Source organism: Prunus mume, linkage group LG8, assembly GCF_029339155.1.
Source record: "Prunus mume cultivar Tortuosa linkage group LG8, ASM2933915v1, whole genome shotgun sequence".
In the NCBI taxonomy this organism is placed as follows: domain Eukaryota; kingdom Viridiplantae; phylum Streptophyta; class Magnoliopsida; order Rosales; family Rosaceae; genus Prunus; species Prunus mume.
Window position 1 is genome coordinate 11,706,016 of NC_142705.1, and position 17,098 is coordinate 11,723,113.

Sequence of the window (17,098 nt, forward strand, 5' to 3'; positions counted from 1 at the left end):
GCTAATAATATCGATAATGAAGAGATAATAAGATTTCTAAGCCTTGTAGGGTAAAGTTTTAGATTTAAATAGTTTAATTTTGTGTTGCATTGCATTTACTTTTTTTTTTTTTTTTTGTTAAGCTTTTATTTATATATAGACATGCATATTTGAGGCTCATTACATCGCCCCTAACTAGGTGTATCTTTTTATTTTTATGAATAAAATTCACTCGTACCATCGAATTTTTAAGGTAAGTTTCGCCTACTTGATTTTTGAATCCTGGATCCGCCATTGCTTGGCATTAAAAAAAACAAAAACAAAAAAACAAAAAAAACAACCAGGAAGACACAGGTTTCTTTCTCCACAAATTACTATGGTTGTAGAGAGAGAACCAATTTCAGGTTCCAATATATGGATAGAGCATGCTTACTACAAGTACAACTATTTTCCTATTCCTCATTTCTCTCCTCTTTAAACAACAAAAGAAAACATCCAATACACTTAAAAAGGTAAAATGAACCTTGGTCTGGCATAAAACAAGGTAACCGAGTTTTATTAGTAAAAAGGAAAGACGACAATAAACAAAGCTGTGAAATGCCAAACCTTTCTTCTTCTTTTTACCTTTTCTTTTTTTTTTCTTTTTGGGGAAAGGTATTTCATTAACTGCCATAAGGTAAGGGAGGACAAGTCAAGCCGTCACGAGATAAAATGAAGACGAGGGAGGAAGGGGAACGGTCAAACCAATTGTTAAGAAGGTAACAAATTTAAGTCGAGTTTTCAATTACATTGCTTATTAATATTTTTACTTAAATTCGATACACCATTTCTTTACATTTATTTGAGAATGAAATGCTAAATCATAAAATCTCCCACAGATGAACCGGAAAATAGCCCGATAAACACAAACATACTTCAGACCCAAAAAAAGACATACTGATCCAATCATATATCTTATAAAATCCGAAAGCCATAATTGTGGGCCAGCCAAACCTTGCTAATAGAGACTCATTTCCATAGGTTTTGTTAATTCTCTCACTCATCTTGCACCAAATTACGATAAAATTAATTGAACATGAAGAAAAATAATATTACGGAACAATCCTAAATGCAGCCGACTGTACCCGATATACATGCCCTCAAAATCTCCTTATGTACTGCTAAATTACAGTGGAGCTGTATAAGGAAAGCAACCAACCTCTCAAAGCAAGGAGGTGCCCTCAATACAGAGTAAAAAAACAAACAAAAAGAACAGAGCAGAACTCAAGCAGGGAGTAATAATCTTACTACACATCCAGGAGATGATCCCCCCATTCCCCCACCCACATGAATGAATAATTGGGCTCACAATACAATAACTGAATCCTACCCGAAGCACCTACATGTGAGCTTCGTTCTTTGGATGTGCCACTCGTTCGCATCGTGCCTGTTTCTGGACTGCCTCTGTGGCAGGGAAGGATGCTTAGTACAAGCTGATGCACCACTCGAGGATCATCGGTCTTATTAGTTGTATATTTTAACTGGCTTCTCATATGTGTGACGGTTCTGCAAAAACATTTTGAGGTGAATCAATAGTAAGAAATGGGAGGTATCCATTTTTTATACACCCTATTCTAGCATGAGCATGTGAAGTTTGTATGATGTGAGTGGCTTTGTCTTCCCCTCCCTTTTCTTTTTGCAAACTTCATAATTTGGAAAACCCTAATAATATGGTTCTATTCAGTGCATTGGATGCCATTAAGGATTTAAACTCACTTGATTCGTGGCATAAGCTCTCTTAGGAGCATTATCAGAGTGCTCCAACCCAAGGTACTGCTCCCAAGCACCATAAACATCTCTTCTCTATAGAAAACAAAGCCAAAATATTGGAATTAAAGAACCCGCACACGCAATACACAAAACCACAGTTCAGATTTAACCTCATTAGACCAAAGACATACCTGAAATCGGCTGGAAACAATATCAGAATCCTGCAAGTACTCTGGACGACCAAGTGACAAGAATGCAAACTTCCACTGCACAAACAAAAGGGAATCAGATGAGGAAGAAGAGTAAAAAAAACCATTAATTATAGCCAGAGAACACTCTTTCCATCTAGTGACCTTCGAATAGATACAAGGTGTGTGTCAAGTACCTTTGAAAACTCATCATCGGGGACCTGTAATTTCTTTTGTACACGTACTTTAACTTCAGCTAGAGTTTCACCTTCATGGATGACCAAGAAGAAAGGTTCCCCAAAATTTTGTACTTGCTGTTGAAGAAAAGATCATTACCAAGAAATAAGAATCACAAGTATTTGGATGAAATCATCCAACATCATTAATTGAAACAGTAATGAAATAGTTTATTTTTAAAAAGCAAAATTCTATTAAAATTTGTCAAATTCTCATCTACATTCATAAAAGATTCCAATACCATCTGGTTCTGTGCAGTGTCCTTTGTAAAGTGGTAAACATGAATCAAGCGATCATGGACAGCCAAGTTTTTCTCTTCTTCTGGAATCTGATAAACAGAAATAAAAGCCAGTCAGCTTAAAAAATAACAGTGACATGATACCAATCCAGTCCAGTCCTATACAATATAAGCAAAGCTAATTCAAAAGGGGAAAGTAGATTACAAATCTTGCCAATAAACTAGATTCTTACAGTCCGAAAATGTTCAACTGCATAAAAGAAGAATCTCTTCAAATAAAACTAAATAAAGAAAAAGGGGGGAAAGGAACTTGCCTCCTCGGCACGCAAAGTCCAGTACTGGTCATTTATGTTCTCAATCTTTTCAGTGTGTGGGAAGATCTGAAAAAATAAGGAATTATTAGCGCTCACTACTCCTTTGATTAAAACAAATAAATTATAAAGGAGAAAGAAAAAACCCCCCAACACAATTGGAGATCCATATGGAAAACATGCAAGAACATCATCGTTCGTAATCAACAGTACAAATGGTGCTAGGTCCAAGCATATCACTTCTGAGGAAAATATGACCCAGAAAAAGAGCTAACATCCTGATACATCTGGCATACAAGTAGTTACCTTGTAGATCTTGTGATAGAAAACCTCAAGCAGTCTGAGTTCTGCATTTGGATGAGACAGCTCTACCTGTTACAGGTACACCATACATAGAGTGAAATCCATTATAGCTTTATCAGCAACTTCAAAAGGAGGGGATAATCTTATCAAGCATTCAGGGACATCTCACATGGTTGGCGAAAATTTCAATATGGACATTCATGGATAGTAAATAAATGAAAAACCACAATAGAGAGAAACCTCACCTTTGTTTTAAGTACATTAATCACATCGCCGACAGTGCTCTGTTTTGGCAATCTAATATTGTGAATCACCACCTGTAAACAAATTACACAAGATTAGGATACACAGAATATGGTAAGCATGCTCCATAAACAGGAAATACTGGCCAAATATTTCACACGGACCTCATCTTTTGTAGCATGATGAAAAGCAACTTTCAGGTTTTTCAGGCCTTGCAATTCTGGAAGGGGGATGTCCAAGACCTCATAATACAAAATATCAGAGCTCTGTGAAAGGGAATGACAAACACAATTAGCAGCCACAATACATGATGTTTATGAGAGTGAGAAATAAATAACAGAATCTGTTCAATGCAATACCACGTACTTGATTGTAATGGACTAGCATATCTGTTAAATGCTCTACTCCCCGATATTTGATTGGTTGGGGCTTAGGTTGTTGAGAATAGCAGTTATGCGCGGTGAGTCTGATTTTAGTAGGATCTTCCAAACCAATTTGGCGAGCCACCTTCTCCACCACATCATCATAAGTGTGTAGCTTTGACCTAGAAAACAAGAAGAATAAAACAGTTTTAGCACTGAATAACACAACAATGATGGACAGTCCAACTATGAGGGGCAATGGTTCCAGACAGAAGTACTTACAATTCTAAACTAAAATCCTCCTCCTTCGGTTTCTCCAAAGAACGGAAATGAACAATCTGCAAAGCATCAAATCATTCCATATAGTTAGAATTAACATTCAACACAATAAAGCTATAAGAAAATACTGCAAAGGTAAAAGTAGCTGCAAAAGCCGCGCTGACTGTTACGATGCAATAATTGAATAATGCCATCTAAACTAATAAACCAAACAAAAGTTTCAGCAGCCTGTACCTGGCGATTGTGTACATATTCCAAAAATGAAGGAACATCAGGATATTTACATTCTTCTTCACTTTCAAGTGGAGTAGATTTCTGAAAGCAAATGATGTCTCCATCTTCAATCTGGAAAAGGAAAGCATCCGACAGTTAACTAGCAATGTACTTATAAAAGCATCAAAATGTTAATGATGTCCTCTTGCAAGCATGCAATATAGCAATGTTTACCTGACTTGATCGAAATGAGGTCCTCTTGTCAAGGTGTTCGCACATGATACAAGGCTCAAACTTTATTTCCTGAATGTAGCACAAAAACACATATCAACTGTGGCTTAAGATATATTAAATCTTGCTTAAGAATGCTATACCAAAGCATGCATCATGTATATATGTAGGGTATGAAACAGCTGATGCCCAAAAAATGAATGTGAAACAAACCTCATAAAGTTCAATTTCTTCATCGGGGCCAAAACCAGCCAGTTGAATTAATTTTGCCAAAATATCTACTGGCTTACTAGAACTCTTCACAAATAGCCTACCGACAAAACTGGTAACACACAAGAAACTTAGGTGAGCAAACATGAATAAAGTTAAAAGAAAATATTCAGCTCAGCAAATAGAGCCTTAGGTACCGTAGTTCTCGTTTCTCAGGTTCATAAAGCTTAAAGAACAGCAGGATATCTTCCTTGGTTTTGTCAGGCAGAGGAATAGGGCGTAGATCCTGAAGCAATTACAGGAGCAATAAATTGTAAAATAAGATCCCTTTCATGCAGCAATTGGAACAGCAATAAGCATCAAACCACAGGTTATAACAACCATAGAGTAAGAATGGATTACCGGCCCAAACTCTACTTCCAAAAACAGCTTCAGCTCTGCATTGTGTGTTTTATTTGATACCTCTCTCAAGTGTCCGACCTGAAAAACGCAACCAGTCGTCGTTAGCTTACATAAGGTACATAGACCAAGCTCTTCTTGGCACAGCTGTGCAATTCGAAACATTATTAATCATTTCAAAATCTGAGATCAAAGGGTTACCACTGGCCAACACAATTTTTTCTCTATAGTGGAATAATTTCATTTTAAAATGCCACAGAGGTGTTTCCCATGAACGCATGTACAGAGAGAGAGAGAGAGAGATGTATAGCAGAAGAACTCCCCTTGTCCCCAAACAATATTGAATGCAGAATGACTATCTGAATTCTATAAAATTCATTCATTAAGCACTTCTTCTAAAAGAAATTGGCAGTTACAATCATCAATCTTACAACGATATACTCGAACATTCCAGTGTCACAGGAAACATTCTCCATCAAAACCAGGTGGGCAAATAGCAAAAGTGCAGAGATAAAGCAGAAAGGCTAGGACCAGGGCCTCCAGGATTATGCTTGTAAATTTGAAAATCCTTTAAAAAGTAACAAGGGTGAAGTACATACTGATTGTAGTTCTTCTTGAGGTGTCAATGGTCGATTGGGGCGATATGTGTGGTTTTGTCTCTTAGCCCAAATCCAAAAGCGCTGAAATTGCACTGGTATACCAAACTCTTTTGCAACCTCCTCCTGTGAGAATCATTTGAAATTTGAAATTCTCATAATAATAAAACTGAATTCAGAATCTGTTGCACTAAAAATCACCGATCTTCTTCCATAACCCCAAAAGTAGGGAAAAGAAAAAGGAAGACATAAATGCATAAAAGTCAGCTTGTAGAGATGTACCTTGAAAAGATTAAATGGTGTCTGTTTCTGAATACGGAAACTACGAACTTTGTCATGGTCCACAAGATCAAAATATATATCCCTTCCAATTTGTTCTGCCAGGTCCTCATCTCGAGCAACCTAAACATACCAATAAATTGCCTCTAACATAATTTTTTGATGTACACCAAATACCTGTACAAGCACTTTTGAACATGCAATGGTGATAACGGGGACGGACAAGAGTCTTCACCTTTATAATCGTATAGAGGTGTGCTTGTGCCTTATATCTCCTTTTGTCTTCTTTTTCTTCTTGTTCTTTCTTCAACCTTATCTGAAATGAAACAAAGAATGTCAGTCCCATCTCTTACTTGGACACTTTAATGCAGAACTTACACTTGATATAAACATTAACTAGATTTAAAAACAAGTATTTACCCTTAAGTGTTCAGCTATGTCTTTCTCATCAACATTACATATTATTTTGTCCTTATCACTGTCCCGTATATACACAAGCATGTATGCATTTGAGTATTTTGTAAATTTGAAAGGAGTGTTATTGAAGCCAGGATTGGTCTGTGGCAACTGTAAGAAATAGAAGACAACAAAAGGTCAGTTCACAATTAACCCACGTTTAAAACGTTAAGGATGATTGAACAGTTGGGATAAAGCCAAAAAACAAAGAATTTACCTCTTCCTCACCACCGTACTGCTCTTCTAATGCCCTCTTCACATCCTCTTTTGTCACACGTTCATCATCAAACTTGTACCTAAAACAAGGGAGGGCAAATTAAATCGAAATTACATCGACCGACAGATAATCAACGTATATGAAAATGCATGTGCAAAAACACTCGAAGCCATGCATAACACTCCAAATAAACACCAAAGTAAAACTCGAAAACACATTACTTAAAATTACTAAAAAAAATTCAAACCAACATTTCTGCTCAAAAATTGAAAAACCATACCCCAGAAATCATGTAACCTTTGAGATAGAAAGATGAAAATCCTTTCCAATTTCTCATAATCAAATGCAGATAACAAAATTGGTGCTTTCTTTACAGTTTACAATCAGGCAACCAAAAAACCAGAGGCTGTGGTGAGAAACATAGATCCCAGTAAACCTAACTCATAGGAGAAGGCAAGGAAAAACATAGCATTATGAGTGGTCAGAGTGTGTGCACACTCGTGTCTTTCTGTGGGCAAGAGACTGTACAAACAATCATAAAAAGAATTGATTAAGCAGGTACATACCACTGGTCAGAGAGGGTTGGCCTGATAAAAGCATAGTAATGTCCGCCATGCACCCCACCACTATGAACCAAGACACTGCAACAGTAAATAAACATTATAGTAACTAAGTAATTCCAAAGGAAAGATAATGAATCGACACACCACATGAAAAAAGAGACTTGAGAAACCGTCTTACGTATCTTTCATTAGGAATTTTCATACTATTATTAGAGTTGAGCACAACCAAATGATATATAAAACCTGAACCTTTTTTCAGGATCCAACCCAATCAACTAGGGTAGACAGACACCATCCCTCAATAGTCACAGGCATGAAGAAACTTTGATAAAGAAGGGGATTCCAAAATATCATCAATGGTCATACATAAGACAGAAAGTTATATAACACAACTCAACGTCAAGGAAAAAAAGTGATCCATCCACTGTGTACATCATATGCAAAGCAGAGGCAAATTTCTATGATTATGTTAAACTCAGCAAGCGAACGCCTTCCACATGGAGCATGCAAGGTCTAGAAAGTATATTTCATTGAAATAAATTGCCAAATTTAGGAAACAGATTCACTATATGATATCATAGACAATGGATACCTATGAAGAGTGTAGAGGTTGCGGACACTCTTATCTGAGTCAGGTGATAGATATTTGCCATTCTCCCTATCAAGGTCAAGTTGAAGAGGAAATTCATAGCGATCATTTATCTGCCACAAACAACAAATACAACATTTTTACCATGATAATGAATTCACTTTCCATTTAAGAAATACCATTATCACACACAGCAAACGAATAAAAAGGTAAAAACAAATTTGATTAGTTATATAATTTCAAATAAAAATAATTCACTAGATTGAGAAGGTTCAACTAAAAGGGGGAGAAAATAGAGTACACACTGCAGATTTTAATAATAAAGAAAAAAAGATTTCCTATAAGTCAATATAATAACATAGAAAGGTTTTTGTCCTTCTTCCTAAAACAAAAATTTTAATTGAAGCAATTAGGTAAACACAAGTCCTTGACCTGGAGTTATAAGAATTTGAAGAAACGTACTTTACATGCTACAGTTTTAAGTTCGACTCAGAAGCTTTACTTTAGTAGTAAAACATTACAGTACATCTTACAGGTCAATTTGAGTAAATGCTGAGCACATGATGGAACCAAGTGATAAAGCATAGTAGAAACTGAAGCAGGAAAATTGAATTCCAATACAAACCTTAACCATTGTATCTCGCATAAAATCATATTCAAATCGCTTTAACTGAAGTTGAAGAACGGGAGGGAAGTCAATAAACAGGACACCCTTCTTAGCATCCTGGAATAAACATCAGTTCCAAAAATGCCTTGAGAAAATTACTCGAAAATTTTCATAATCAAAGAAATATACATAAGAACACTGGCTTCAGCAAGTGATTTAATGGAAGTATGAAACTAAGGACAGAATCCATGAAAAATTACACAACATAACATGCCCAAAGCCACGCACAAATGCCTTGAGAACCACATATTCAAAATCTCACTGACAAAGGAAATAAATCCAAAAACACTAGGTTTGGCAAGTGATATATCGACACAGCTTCAGATCAGAATTTACAGTGCAAATGCAAAGTTGCCAATAGAAGTTCAGTAATTAACCTGCAAACCATGTTCTTCAGCATGGTATTTGTTGTCACCCTCAAGACGCTCAACTTCCACATACTTGTCAAAAGAAGCATAAACATCCCGACAGCCTTTGACATCGAGCTGGAGGTCTGCAAGGAAATAAGTAGGAACCAGTGGCATGCACTGACATTCACAAAATATTTCCAACTCTTAACAACTGAAATTTGTGCAAGAAATACATACCATAAAATGATTCTTTTCTTGTAGATTTGTAATCCACATTTATGCATTCAATGTAATTCATGTGATGTCCTTCAAACAATTGTTGTATTGTACCCTCCACAACAGTTCCCTGAGCCCACAGAACAATGATAAAAATGATAATGAAACAACAAATATACTCAGACCCAAAATTGATAACTTCATTCATCCGAAAAAAAAAAATTGAAAACTTCCTATACCTTCATTTTATCTTCAAGCTTTTCACAAAGAACTCTATTAAGTTCCTGCACATCATGTTGCATAAAGGAATCATATGTATCCCATCCAAAAGACTTGGTCAATTCTTTCGTGGCAACACTGCTGTCATTGTATTGAAGCTTATAGAATAAACTTTGTAGTGCCAAAGGGATGCTTCCTGAAGGCATGTCATTCTCAGTTGTTGGCATATGATACACAGCCTGATAAGTAAGTCCACAATTGAGATAACTCTTTTCATATAAAACCCACAAGACAATTCATTTTGAGCTCATGATGAAAACAAAAGATCATGTAAACGACCTTTCTGAAGTAAGGTATATGGTACAAAGTCTGGAGTAGAGAATTCATATAGCACGTTGCTCCCTGATTCTTGAGCCCAACATAACCAGTTTCCTTTTTTGAGTCATACGACCAGTAATCAAGAACCTTACGGACAGCAACCTCAGCTTCAACGACGACTGTATCATTCACCAAATACCCCCTACTAGGATCATAAAGATCACCGAGTGGCATGAATGACGTGAATCCCCAGTCACTTTCTCTTGCATTGAACTGGTGTTGTGTATCTGCAACATGATACAAGAATCAAGAATAATGGAATATATGCACACACACACAATAGTAATGGCAAAACAAATGTCTATGATATAATTAAAGTTTATTAGGTTCTCGAACACATCAACAAAATACAATTTATTACCATATATGTACTTCACATCTCCAATTTTAACAAGGTCACTAGACCCAATTCACGCTGATCTATTAATAAATAAATATCCTTGATTTAGTGTGTTCGGCCCCTTTATTAATTAGAATTCAATCTGCCCATAATCTTTCAATTGCACACAGTTTCGGAAAAAATTCTACCTTTTTTCCAGTTTTAGTGTTGATCTCCAATTGACCTCTAGATCCTTGTAAAAGGACTAATATATTATTTTTCAATCAATTCCTTGACCACATACATTTCAAATGCATGCAGGCTGTGGTGACATTTAATGGCCAGTGAGATGAGATAACCGTTAAGATCTGTCATCTTATTTCTTTCTTTAACTGATTGCCCCTGTTCTGGATGGAAACTAATGTTGTGTGTTTTTTACTTTGCCCCATGGCTTAATGTTTTCCTCTCAAGCACAAGCAAAACAATAACATATCACATTAACGGATGAAAAATATAGGTGACGATAATTTCCAAATATTAATCTAGTACATGCTAGGTAAGAACAGATAATGAAGGAGTAATTAAAGTGTTGTATGAATCTTTAACAGAACTTGGGTTATTCTATTTGAACCGAAGAATTTGCACAGTTTGCCCCTTTCAATTATTTGTTGGTGAACAACGTTTATGTCCCTAATTGTTCTTTTCTCTTTTCAAACTTGAGAAATTCAAACTAAGATAAAAGCTACCAAGGGCAGATGGTCAGGCCATGGTGCTGCCGGCGTCAGCCAAGGTGTTAGAGAGAAAGGGGGTAGAAGAGTTTGTTTTTATTTTTTGTTTTAAATTTTAACGAGTAAAAGTTGGAATTAAAAGCTTACAAAAAAAACACTGAGGTTATTACTTAGCAATTCATTGTGTACAAAATGAAATCACCCAAGAACTGTGAAGTTGAAAGCCAGTACGTCCACTCCACGAAAAAGAAGTTCTAATTGTAACCCTTAACTACAAATTACTACTGAATGACAGTGAAGCAAAAGCTCTCGAAAGGGGGGAAAAAAAAAAGGAAAAGGAAAACGACAACCAAGCAAATGCACAAGGGAAATAAGACTAATAACGAAATATACCCTTTCTTATTGAGTACTTGGTATGGATCTGATTAACTACAGCCAAGCTGAAGTGCGCATATCTACTCCACCCATATGGCAATGTCCCGGAATCCGCCACATCCAAATACATTGACAAGTAGTCCACATTGTTTCCCTTGGGAAATATTAGTATCCGCCTGACGAAACAAACCAAAGCAATTAATCGAATCACCAAGATACCAAATAAGCCAACTTGCGGGGCGTAAATCAGTTTTTGACAATTGATTGACAAAGGAAAAATACCATTTATAGCCGCCAACAATAAACATGTCAGAGTAGTGCTTCTTGGTGTTCAACCTAGCAAAGTTCTCAATAGTCCAAGTGAATTTCATGGTTGGAGGATCCTCCACTGGCTGACTTTCAACTGTACTAGCAGCCGGCTCCACTTGGGCTACTACCAACACACCAAATACCGTAAATTTCAAAACAACAAAACGAAAACCCCAAAGAAAATGCAATCACTTGAACTCTAATCACATATCATGATACCAAACTCACACAAAAATCAATTCTTTCAGATCAATTATGCAACATTTAAAGCTCTAAAACCACGCTGTAAATACAAACTTATGAATTTCAAACAGTGAATCATCGAAAAATTGATAAAAATGAAACCTTCCATAGGCTGAGGGCCTTCGACCAAATCCGAGTGCGGCACAAGCATCTCTTCGTCCTCTTGCTGCTGGAAAAGGAAACAAAATCAGAGCTCTGATCGAGCAAAACCTAACCCTATCCTACTGAATCATAACCCTAGCAAATCAATCACTATGAGTAGGTGAATTTTCAAAAATTCAAGTCAATTCGAAAACACCGGATGCCACTAGGAACCCTAGTCGATCAGAAACAAAGAACCGAGCCGAAATTCAATGGAAAACGACAGTGGAAACGTTGATGAGAAGTTGGTACGTACATCTAACGGTGCAGGAGTCATCATAGTCATTGATGGCGAACAATGAGCCGTCCGATCGACGAATCTGAGAGACGAATGGATACAGTGAAAGATAGAGAGGCGGAGAGAGAGAGAGAGAGAGAGAGAGAGAGAAGCGGGGCTTCGTTTTGCAAAGGAGGGGACACTCCCGAAAGAAACTGGCTCCGAGACAAGCCGCTGAGTGCAACTTCAGGGAGGGGCATATTGGGGATTTCACGAAAACGAGAGGGTAATATGGGAAATGGAGGATGGCGTGCGGTGGGTTTTTCTGAGTCGTGAGATCTTGAGCGTGTGAGAGGACCAGTGGGAGGTCGACAGCTATGGTGGATGGGTTGGGTTGGGTGGGGCCACACCAAAATAGCAGACGTGGCGGCCTCAGGAGGTCACGTGCGTGTGCACAGACCATGACGGTATGTGATCCTTCCTCGTACACTGGTACTGCTTTTTTTTTTTTTATAAAGTGATTTGTTTATCAAAAATTAGAGTTCGAGCAGTATTCTTGTTGAGTGGTGATTTCCCCACTCATTTTTTTTTCTATTTTATCTACTTACACTTTTTTTATAACTAAAAAAGGAGTGGAAGTGGATAAAATAGGAGTGAGGAAATCATTGCCCTTCTCATTATTTGATTGAAAATAAGTAAATAAAATAATAAATAAACAATTGTTTGAACATTGCTAATAAAATGATGTGTAATAGATTAATTGTGTTTACGTTGGATATAAACTGTTTAGTATGTACTTGTTGTGTTTGTATTGTAATTGTGTTAACTTGCCTAATTCGAAAATGACATAAACTTACATGCTAAATCATTGTGTTTTCATGACATGTTTACCAATCGTTTTTAACATACTTTAGTTTTTTAAAAGTCTTTATGTTATATATGCTTTCAAGTTTAGTTTTAGTGAGAATTAGGTAAGATTGTAATTATTTTAGGTAATAAAACGAGTTATGCATGTAATCTCGTATTATGCTTGTAAGATCGTGTTACGTTTGTTTTTTGAGACTCTCAAGTAAAAGTGACATGCTTGTGATGGCCTTAATCGTGTTCACTTATGCCATGGGCACAATTCACTAACACGATATCCATTTTAATACTCAATATGATACTCGACATTCCAAGCATATCCTTCGATCCACAAATTCAATTTATTTCTTGAAAACAGTTGCACAACAATTTTTACTTTAAACACCCAAAAACGTTTGGAGTTGGGGACCTAAAATGGAAGACCAAGTCTCACAATGTCACTCATGGCGAGTGGTCACCAAATTAGGACAAACCAATTTGTGGTGTGGAGTATGGGAGAAGGAAAATGTCATCGAAAGAATCAGGATGGAGAAAGAAATTCACAATCAGAGACAGATTTCTAATGAGATTATCAGAATTGTTGATTTGTTTGGCACATGTAGATTTTATTAAACAAATACAAACGATAGTCTAAACCAAGGGGAATAGAGGTACCATGAGGGTTCGAATTTAAGACCACTGATTTACGATCTCTAATTTAGTTAATTTTTTGTCGAGATGATCTTTAAATTGTGATTCAGAAAATGAATTATTTCGATAATAACATGTGTATGGTGAAGACCTCGCTCGATAAGTTGAGAGCAACTAACTATGTATTGTTCCAAACAAATACATCAAGAAACTATGTATTGTTCCAAACAAATACATCAAGATGTAATGATCGACCCTTGTTGATTAGGTTAGGTTTTGCATCTGCTTTCATTCTTTTGACTTGGTCTTTGTTCGACCTTTGTTGTTCTTTTTGCTTTTTGAGAAATTTCAATTCAGAATCAAAGAAAGATACTTCTACTTGCTTCTTTTTCTCCTCCTATAGTTTTCAAACAACAACTAGCTTTACGTTTCCCATCTACAAGACTACAAACATTAGATCCAAATTGCCAAAACCTCTATAGTTCTCATGCACTCTTCCCTCGTACAACAATCAAAGTTTTATGACAATCAAAGTTTTCTGAATCAATTACCCGAAGACCACACAGTAAAAGGAAAACTAAACTTACACAAATAGGATGATCATGTTGCCCATTTTAATGATCCAATGTGGTAATGATAGTTAGTTCATGTCAGTTTCCATATGCATTACTACCCATTTTACCTCGGTGTGCAAAGAGGTATAAATGAGACACATTAGGGTGGGTAAGTTATGCCTAGGGCAAAACTTAGGAGACAAAATTGTGATGACCAAAGTCAACAAAAGATGATAACCAAAATCTGGACATTGGACCTTGTGTATCTCATTCTTGTCACTCCCTCTTTTTTCTTTCAGGTGCTTAAAATTTGAGTCCAGATCTAGTGTCCTTATTTTCGGCGTCCCTTGCTGTTTCTTGACACATGTCTAACCTTTTAACCCCAGAGCCACCAACCCTAACCACACAACCCCACTGGCAGCAACTGCACTCCACCTTCCCTCCTCTTTCTCAATCTCTCTTTCTACACTCGACTGGTCTATGGTTTAGTTCGATACCAAATCATTCCTAGTATATATAGACTCAAGAGGGTAAAGAGGTAGTGATGCAATAAACTCTCAACACAACAATGTCAGTGACAGTGTAACGGGATTGAAACAAAATTCATGTGAAACAAAATAGTAATACATATAAAGTTGCACTTGCAGGATCCGAACTAAACAGAAACATCCACCATGTTCAACTATTAACCAGACATACACTGGAAATTCCATCAGCTAATAACACACACACACTCAGAGTCATGATAAATAAACAAACAAAATGAGAGCATAAAATGGCAACACAACTGCACTGCACTGCACCAACACAAATAACAGTCTTATGCGAGTAACCAAAACATCAAACAGGGAGAGGTAGGAGCTTCACCAAAGACCCATCTCCAATCAACGCAACCTTCTTGCTTCCCTCTCAGACTCGAGCAAGGTCAGGATATCCCCTCCCTCACTGGCCCCTTGACATTCCTCATAATGAACCGATTCTGGTCATCCAGAAACTTGACTCGCACTTGAGTCACCTGCCCTCGAGACCCAGTCCGACCCATAACTTTCACCACCACAGCATGCTTTATAGTGGAATCCATTCTTCACCACAAAATAATACAACAAAAGGAAAATCAGAAAAAATAAATAAACAAATTTTTGATTCCGTTCAAACCCTACAACTAATTCCCTTGCTTCCAAACGAAAAACAAATGCATCCATTAAGTCTCCTCCAAATCTTTGTATTGTAGGAGGAGGACAGACCATTTCCATTAAAAAAATGACAATTAGAAATAGAACAAAAGTTATTTCAAACTCAATAGAAATTCAACCCAGGAAAGCAGCGCAAAGAATTGAACAGGGTATTTTCCAAGAAAACTAAATCATCACAAAAGTATCAGAATCCATTAGAATTGCATAGCAGCACCTGAGTAACATACAGATTAGTTTCACACCACAATAGTTAATCAAAAGCCAAAGCTACTTATTATAAGCCAAATACAACTTACCCATGTGTCGCTTTTTCTCTCTTAGAAAAAAAGCACCACTAGCCATAACACACAAAACATTCCCAAGCTACCATTTTTACAGGTCTCAACAAAATTTTCACAAATATGACATATGGTAATATAGAGTCTATAGCTTCAATTTTGTATACGATTGTTGCACACCAAAAAAAAAGCAAGAGAGAAGAAGCTGACGCCTAAAAACCACAAAAGGAAAATTGAACTTGAAATTCAGGTGGGTACCAATTACCCACGATAAAAAATGAAAGAAAAAAAAATCATAAACCTAAGTCGAACTTTTGGGATTTAAGAAGCACCAGTTTCATCAATTCACTTTGACAATTTATAAACTTAAATATCGTGCTTACTACTGTCCATAAAATAAAAATTAAAAGAAAAAAAACAAAGAGAGGAGATTACAGGTAAGCTGTAGGTACCTCTGATTGTCCAAAGGTTGAGACTGCAACACTGGCCGCCGGGAATATAGAGATAGAGAGAGACGCACAGAGAGAAGAGAGAGAGAGAGAGAGGGAGAGGAAGTTATAGGAGGTTTAGAATTAGGATTTATTTGATAGTGGAATTACAGAAACACCCTTAGCCCATTGACTCAATGGTTTACTTATGGATTAGGGCCATAAACTCAATGGGTTGCTTCTGGATTTGCCGTTAAGAATCTCACATTTTATTCCTTGCTTAGTGTGAGTCTATTCACGCTAATAATGTTCTTACAAAATCGAATTTTGTGTTTCTTGCATTATTCATTTTTTGTTTTATTCACAATTTTATTTACCTTAATAATTAATGGATAATATTTTGATAAGATTTACTTTCCTACGTGTCAAGACTATTCATAATCGATAAAATTTAGGATAAGATTTTTGGTTCAAATTTGGATGAATTTCAAAATTCAAAATTCAGATAATTTTTTGTTCAAATTCGAATGAATTTCAAAATTCAAATTTAATGAATTTTCAAATTTCGATACATTTGGGTTCAATTTTTGGATGAATTTCAAAATTCAAATTTCAGATAAAATCGGTTCAAATTTTGATGAATTTCAAATTTTAAGATTTTCATCCAATCAACTGCCACGTGACATCTTTATCTTGCCAAATTTTTCTATAAAACCAAAGGCTCACCTCATACCTCTCACACCACATCTTTCAATATTTTCATTTCTTAGAGTTTAGCATTCATACTCCATTCATTCTCAATGGAAGAATATAGGAGATGCTTGGAGAGGCATGAGAGAGAAAGAAAGAGAGAAAGAAACCAGAGCCGATGAAATCAATGAGTTGCAGAGGCAAGTTGATGAACAAGTTCTCATAATGGCAATGGAAGAGGAAGAGAACCAAGGTCTCCGTGTGGTTCACAAGTCTGTCGCCGTGAATGTATAGGCATTCTCAGGTAAGAATCTTTTGAAAGATTATTTTATCCCAATTTGTACAATGATGTTGATTTTCAAGGCGATTTAGAATGCAACCCCATTTGTTCAATAAAATCATGCATGATATTTGCAATTATGATGCATATTTTGTTCAAAAGCGTGATGCTACTGGGGTTTTGGGCCTTCACGAGCAAAACTTATATTATTACGTGTTGGCGTATGGAGCATCCACATCAGTGGATGAGGTTGCCAGAATGGGAAGTCCACTACGTTGGAGGCTTTGGTCGATTTTGTGATGCAAATGAAAACTGACACTAGGGACTACTGAGACCTACTCCCCTCCAACGGCTTCTACAAAAAGCAAGCTCGAGGA

At 36.5% G+C, this 17,098-nt stretch overlaps 1 protein-coding gene and 1 pseudogene across 5 annotated transcripts; both read right to left on the reverse strand.

Moving 5' to 3' along the window:
- Positions 1 to 1,048: 1,048 nt before the first annotated feature.
- Positions 1,049 to 12,040, reverse strand: LOC103339587 (ubiquitin C-terminal hydrolase 12). 4 transcript variants are annotated; one of them, XM_008242911.3, is made up of 32 exons: positions 11,844 to 12,040; positions 11,549 to 11,612; positions 11,177 to 11,324; positions 10,913 to 11,070; positions 9,434 to 9,699; positions 9,115 to 9,333; positions 8,897 to 9,005; positions 8,687 to 8,802; positions 8,268 to 8,366; positions 7,646 to 7,755; positions 7,057 to 7,131; positions 6,491 to 6,569; positions 6,238 to 6,384; positions 6,053 to 6,133; positions 5,821 to 5,940; positions 5,542 to 5,664; positions 4,946 to 5,023; positions 4,741 to 4,829; positions 4,547 to 4,655; positions 4,337 to 4,405; positions 4,124 to 4,234; positions 3,893 to 3,948; positions 3,615 to 3,792; positions 3,413 to 3,514; positions 3,251 to 3,322; positions 3,009 to 3,074; positions 2,706 to 2,771; positions 2,395 to 2,481; positions 2,114 to 2,230; positions 1,920 to 1,994; positions 1,735 to 1,821; positions 1,049 to 1,524 (listed from the first exon to the last, which is right to left on the reverse strand). In XM_008242911.3, the coding sequence occupies exons 1-32, from the start codon at positions 11,871 to 11,873 to the stop codon at positions 1,483 to 1,485; spliced, it is 3,348 nt and encodes a 1,115-aa protein (XP_008241133.1). In that variant the 5' UTR covers positions 11,874 to 12,040; the 3' UTR covers positions 1,049 to 1,482. The 4 variants fall into 4 exon arrangements, with proteins under 4 accessions (XP_008241133.1, XP_008241132.1, XP_088898568.1 ...); XM_008242910.3 differs by having other exon boundaries at positions 11,177 to 11,327; XM_089042442.1 differs by having other exon boundaries at positions 11,549 to 11,615; positions 11,844 to 12,026.
- Positions 12,041 to 14,460: 2,420 nt separating this feature from the next.
- Positions 14,461 to 15,937, reverse strand: LOC103339588 (small ribosomal subunit protein eS28 pseudogene; annotated as a pseudogene). The gene is made up of 2 exons (XR_016122929.1): positions 15,776 to 15,937; positions 14,461 to 14,934 (listed from the first exon to the last, which is right to left on the reverse strand). The product of XR_016122929.1 is annotated as a small ribosomal subunit protein eS28 pseudogene (transcript).
- Between the last annotated feature and the right edge of the window lie 1,161 nt (positions 15,938 to 17,098).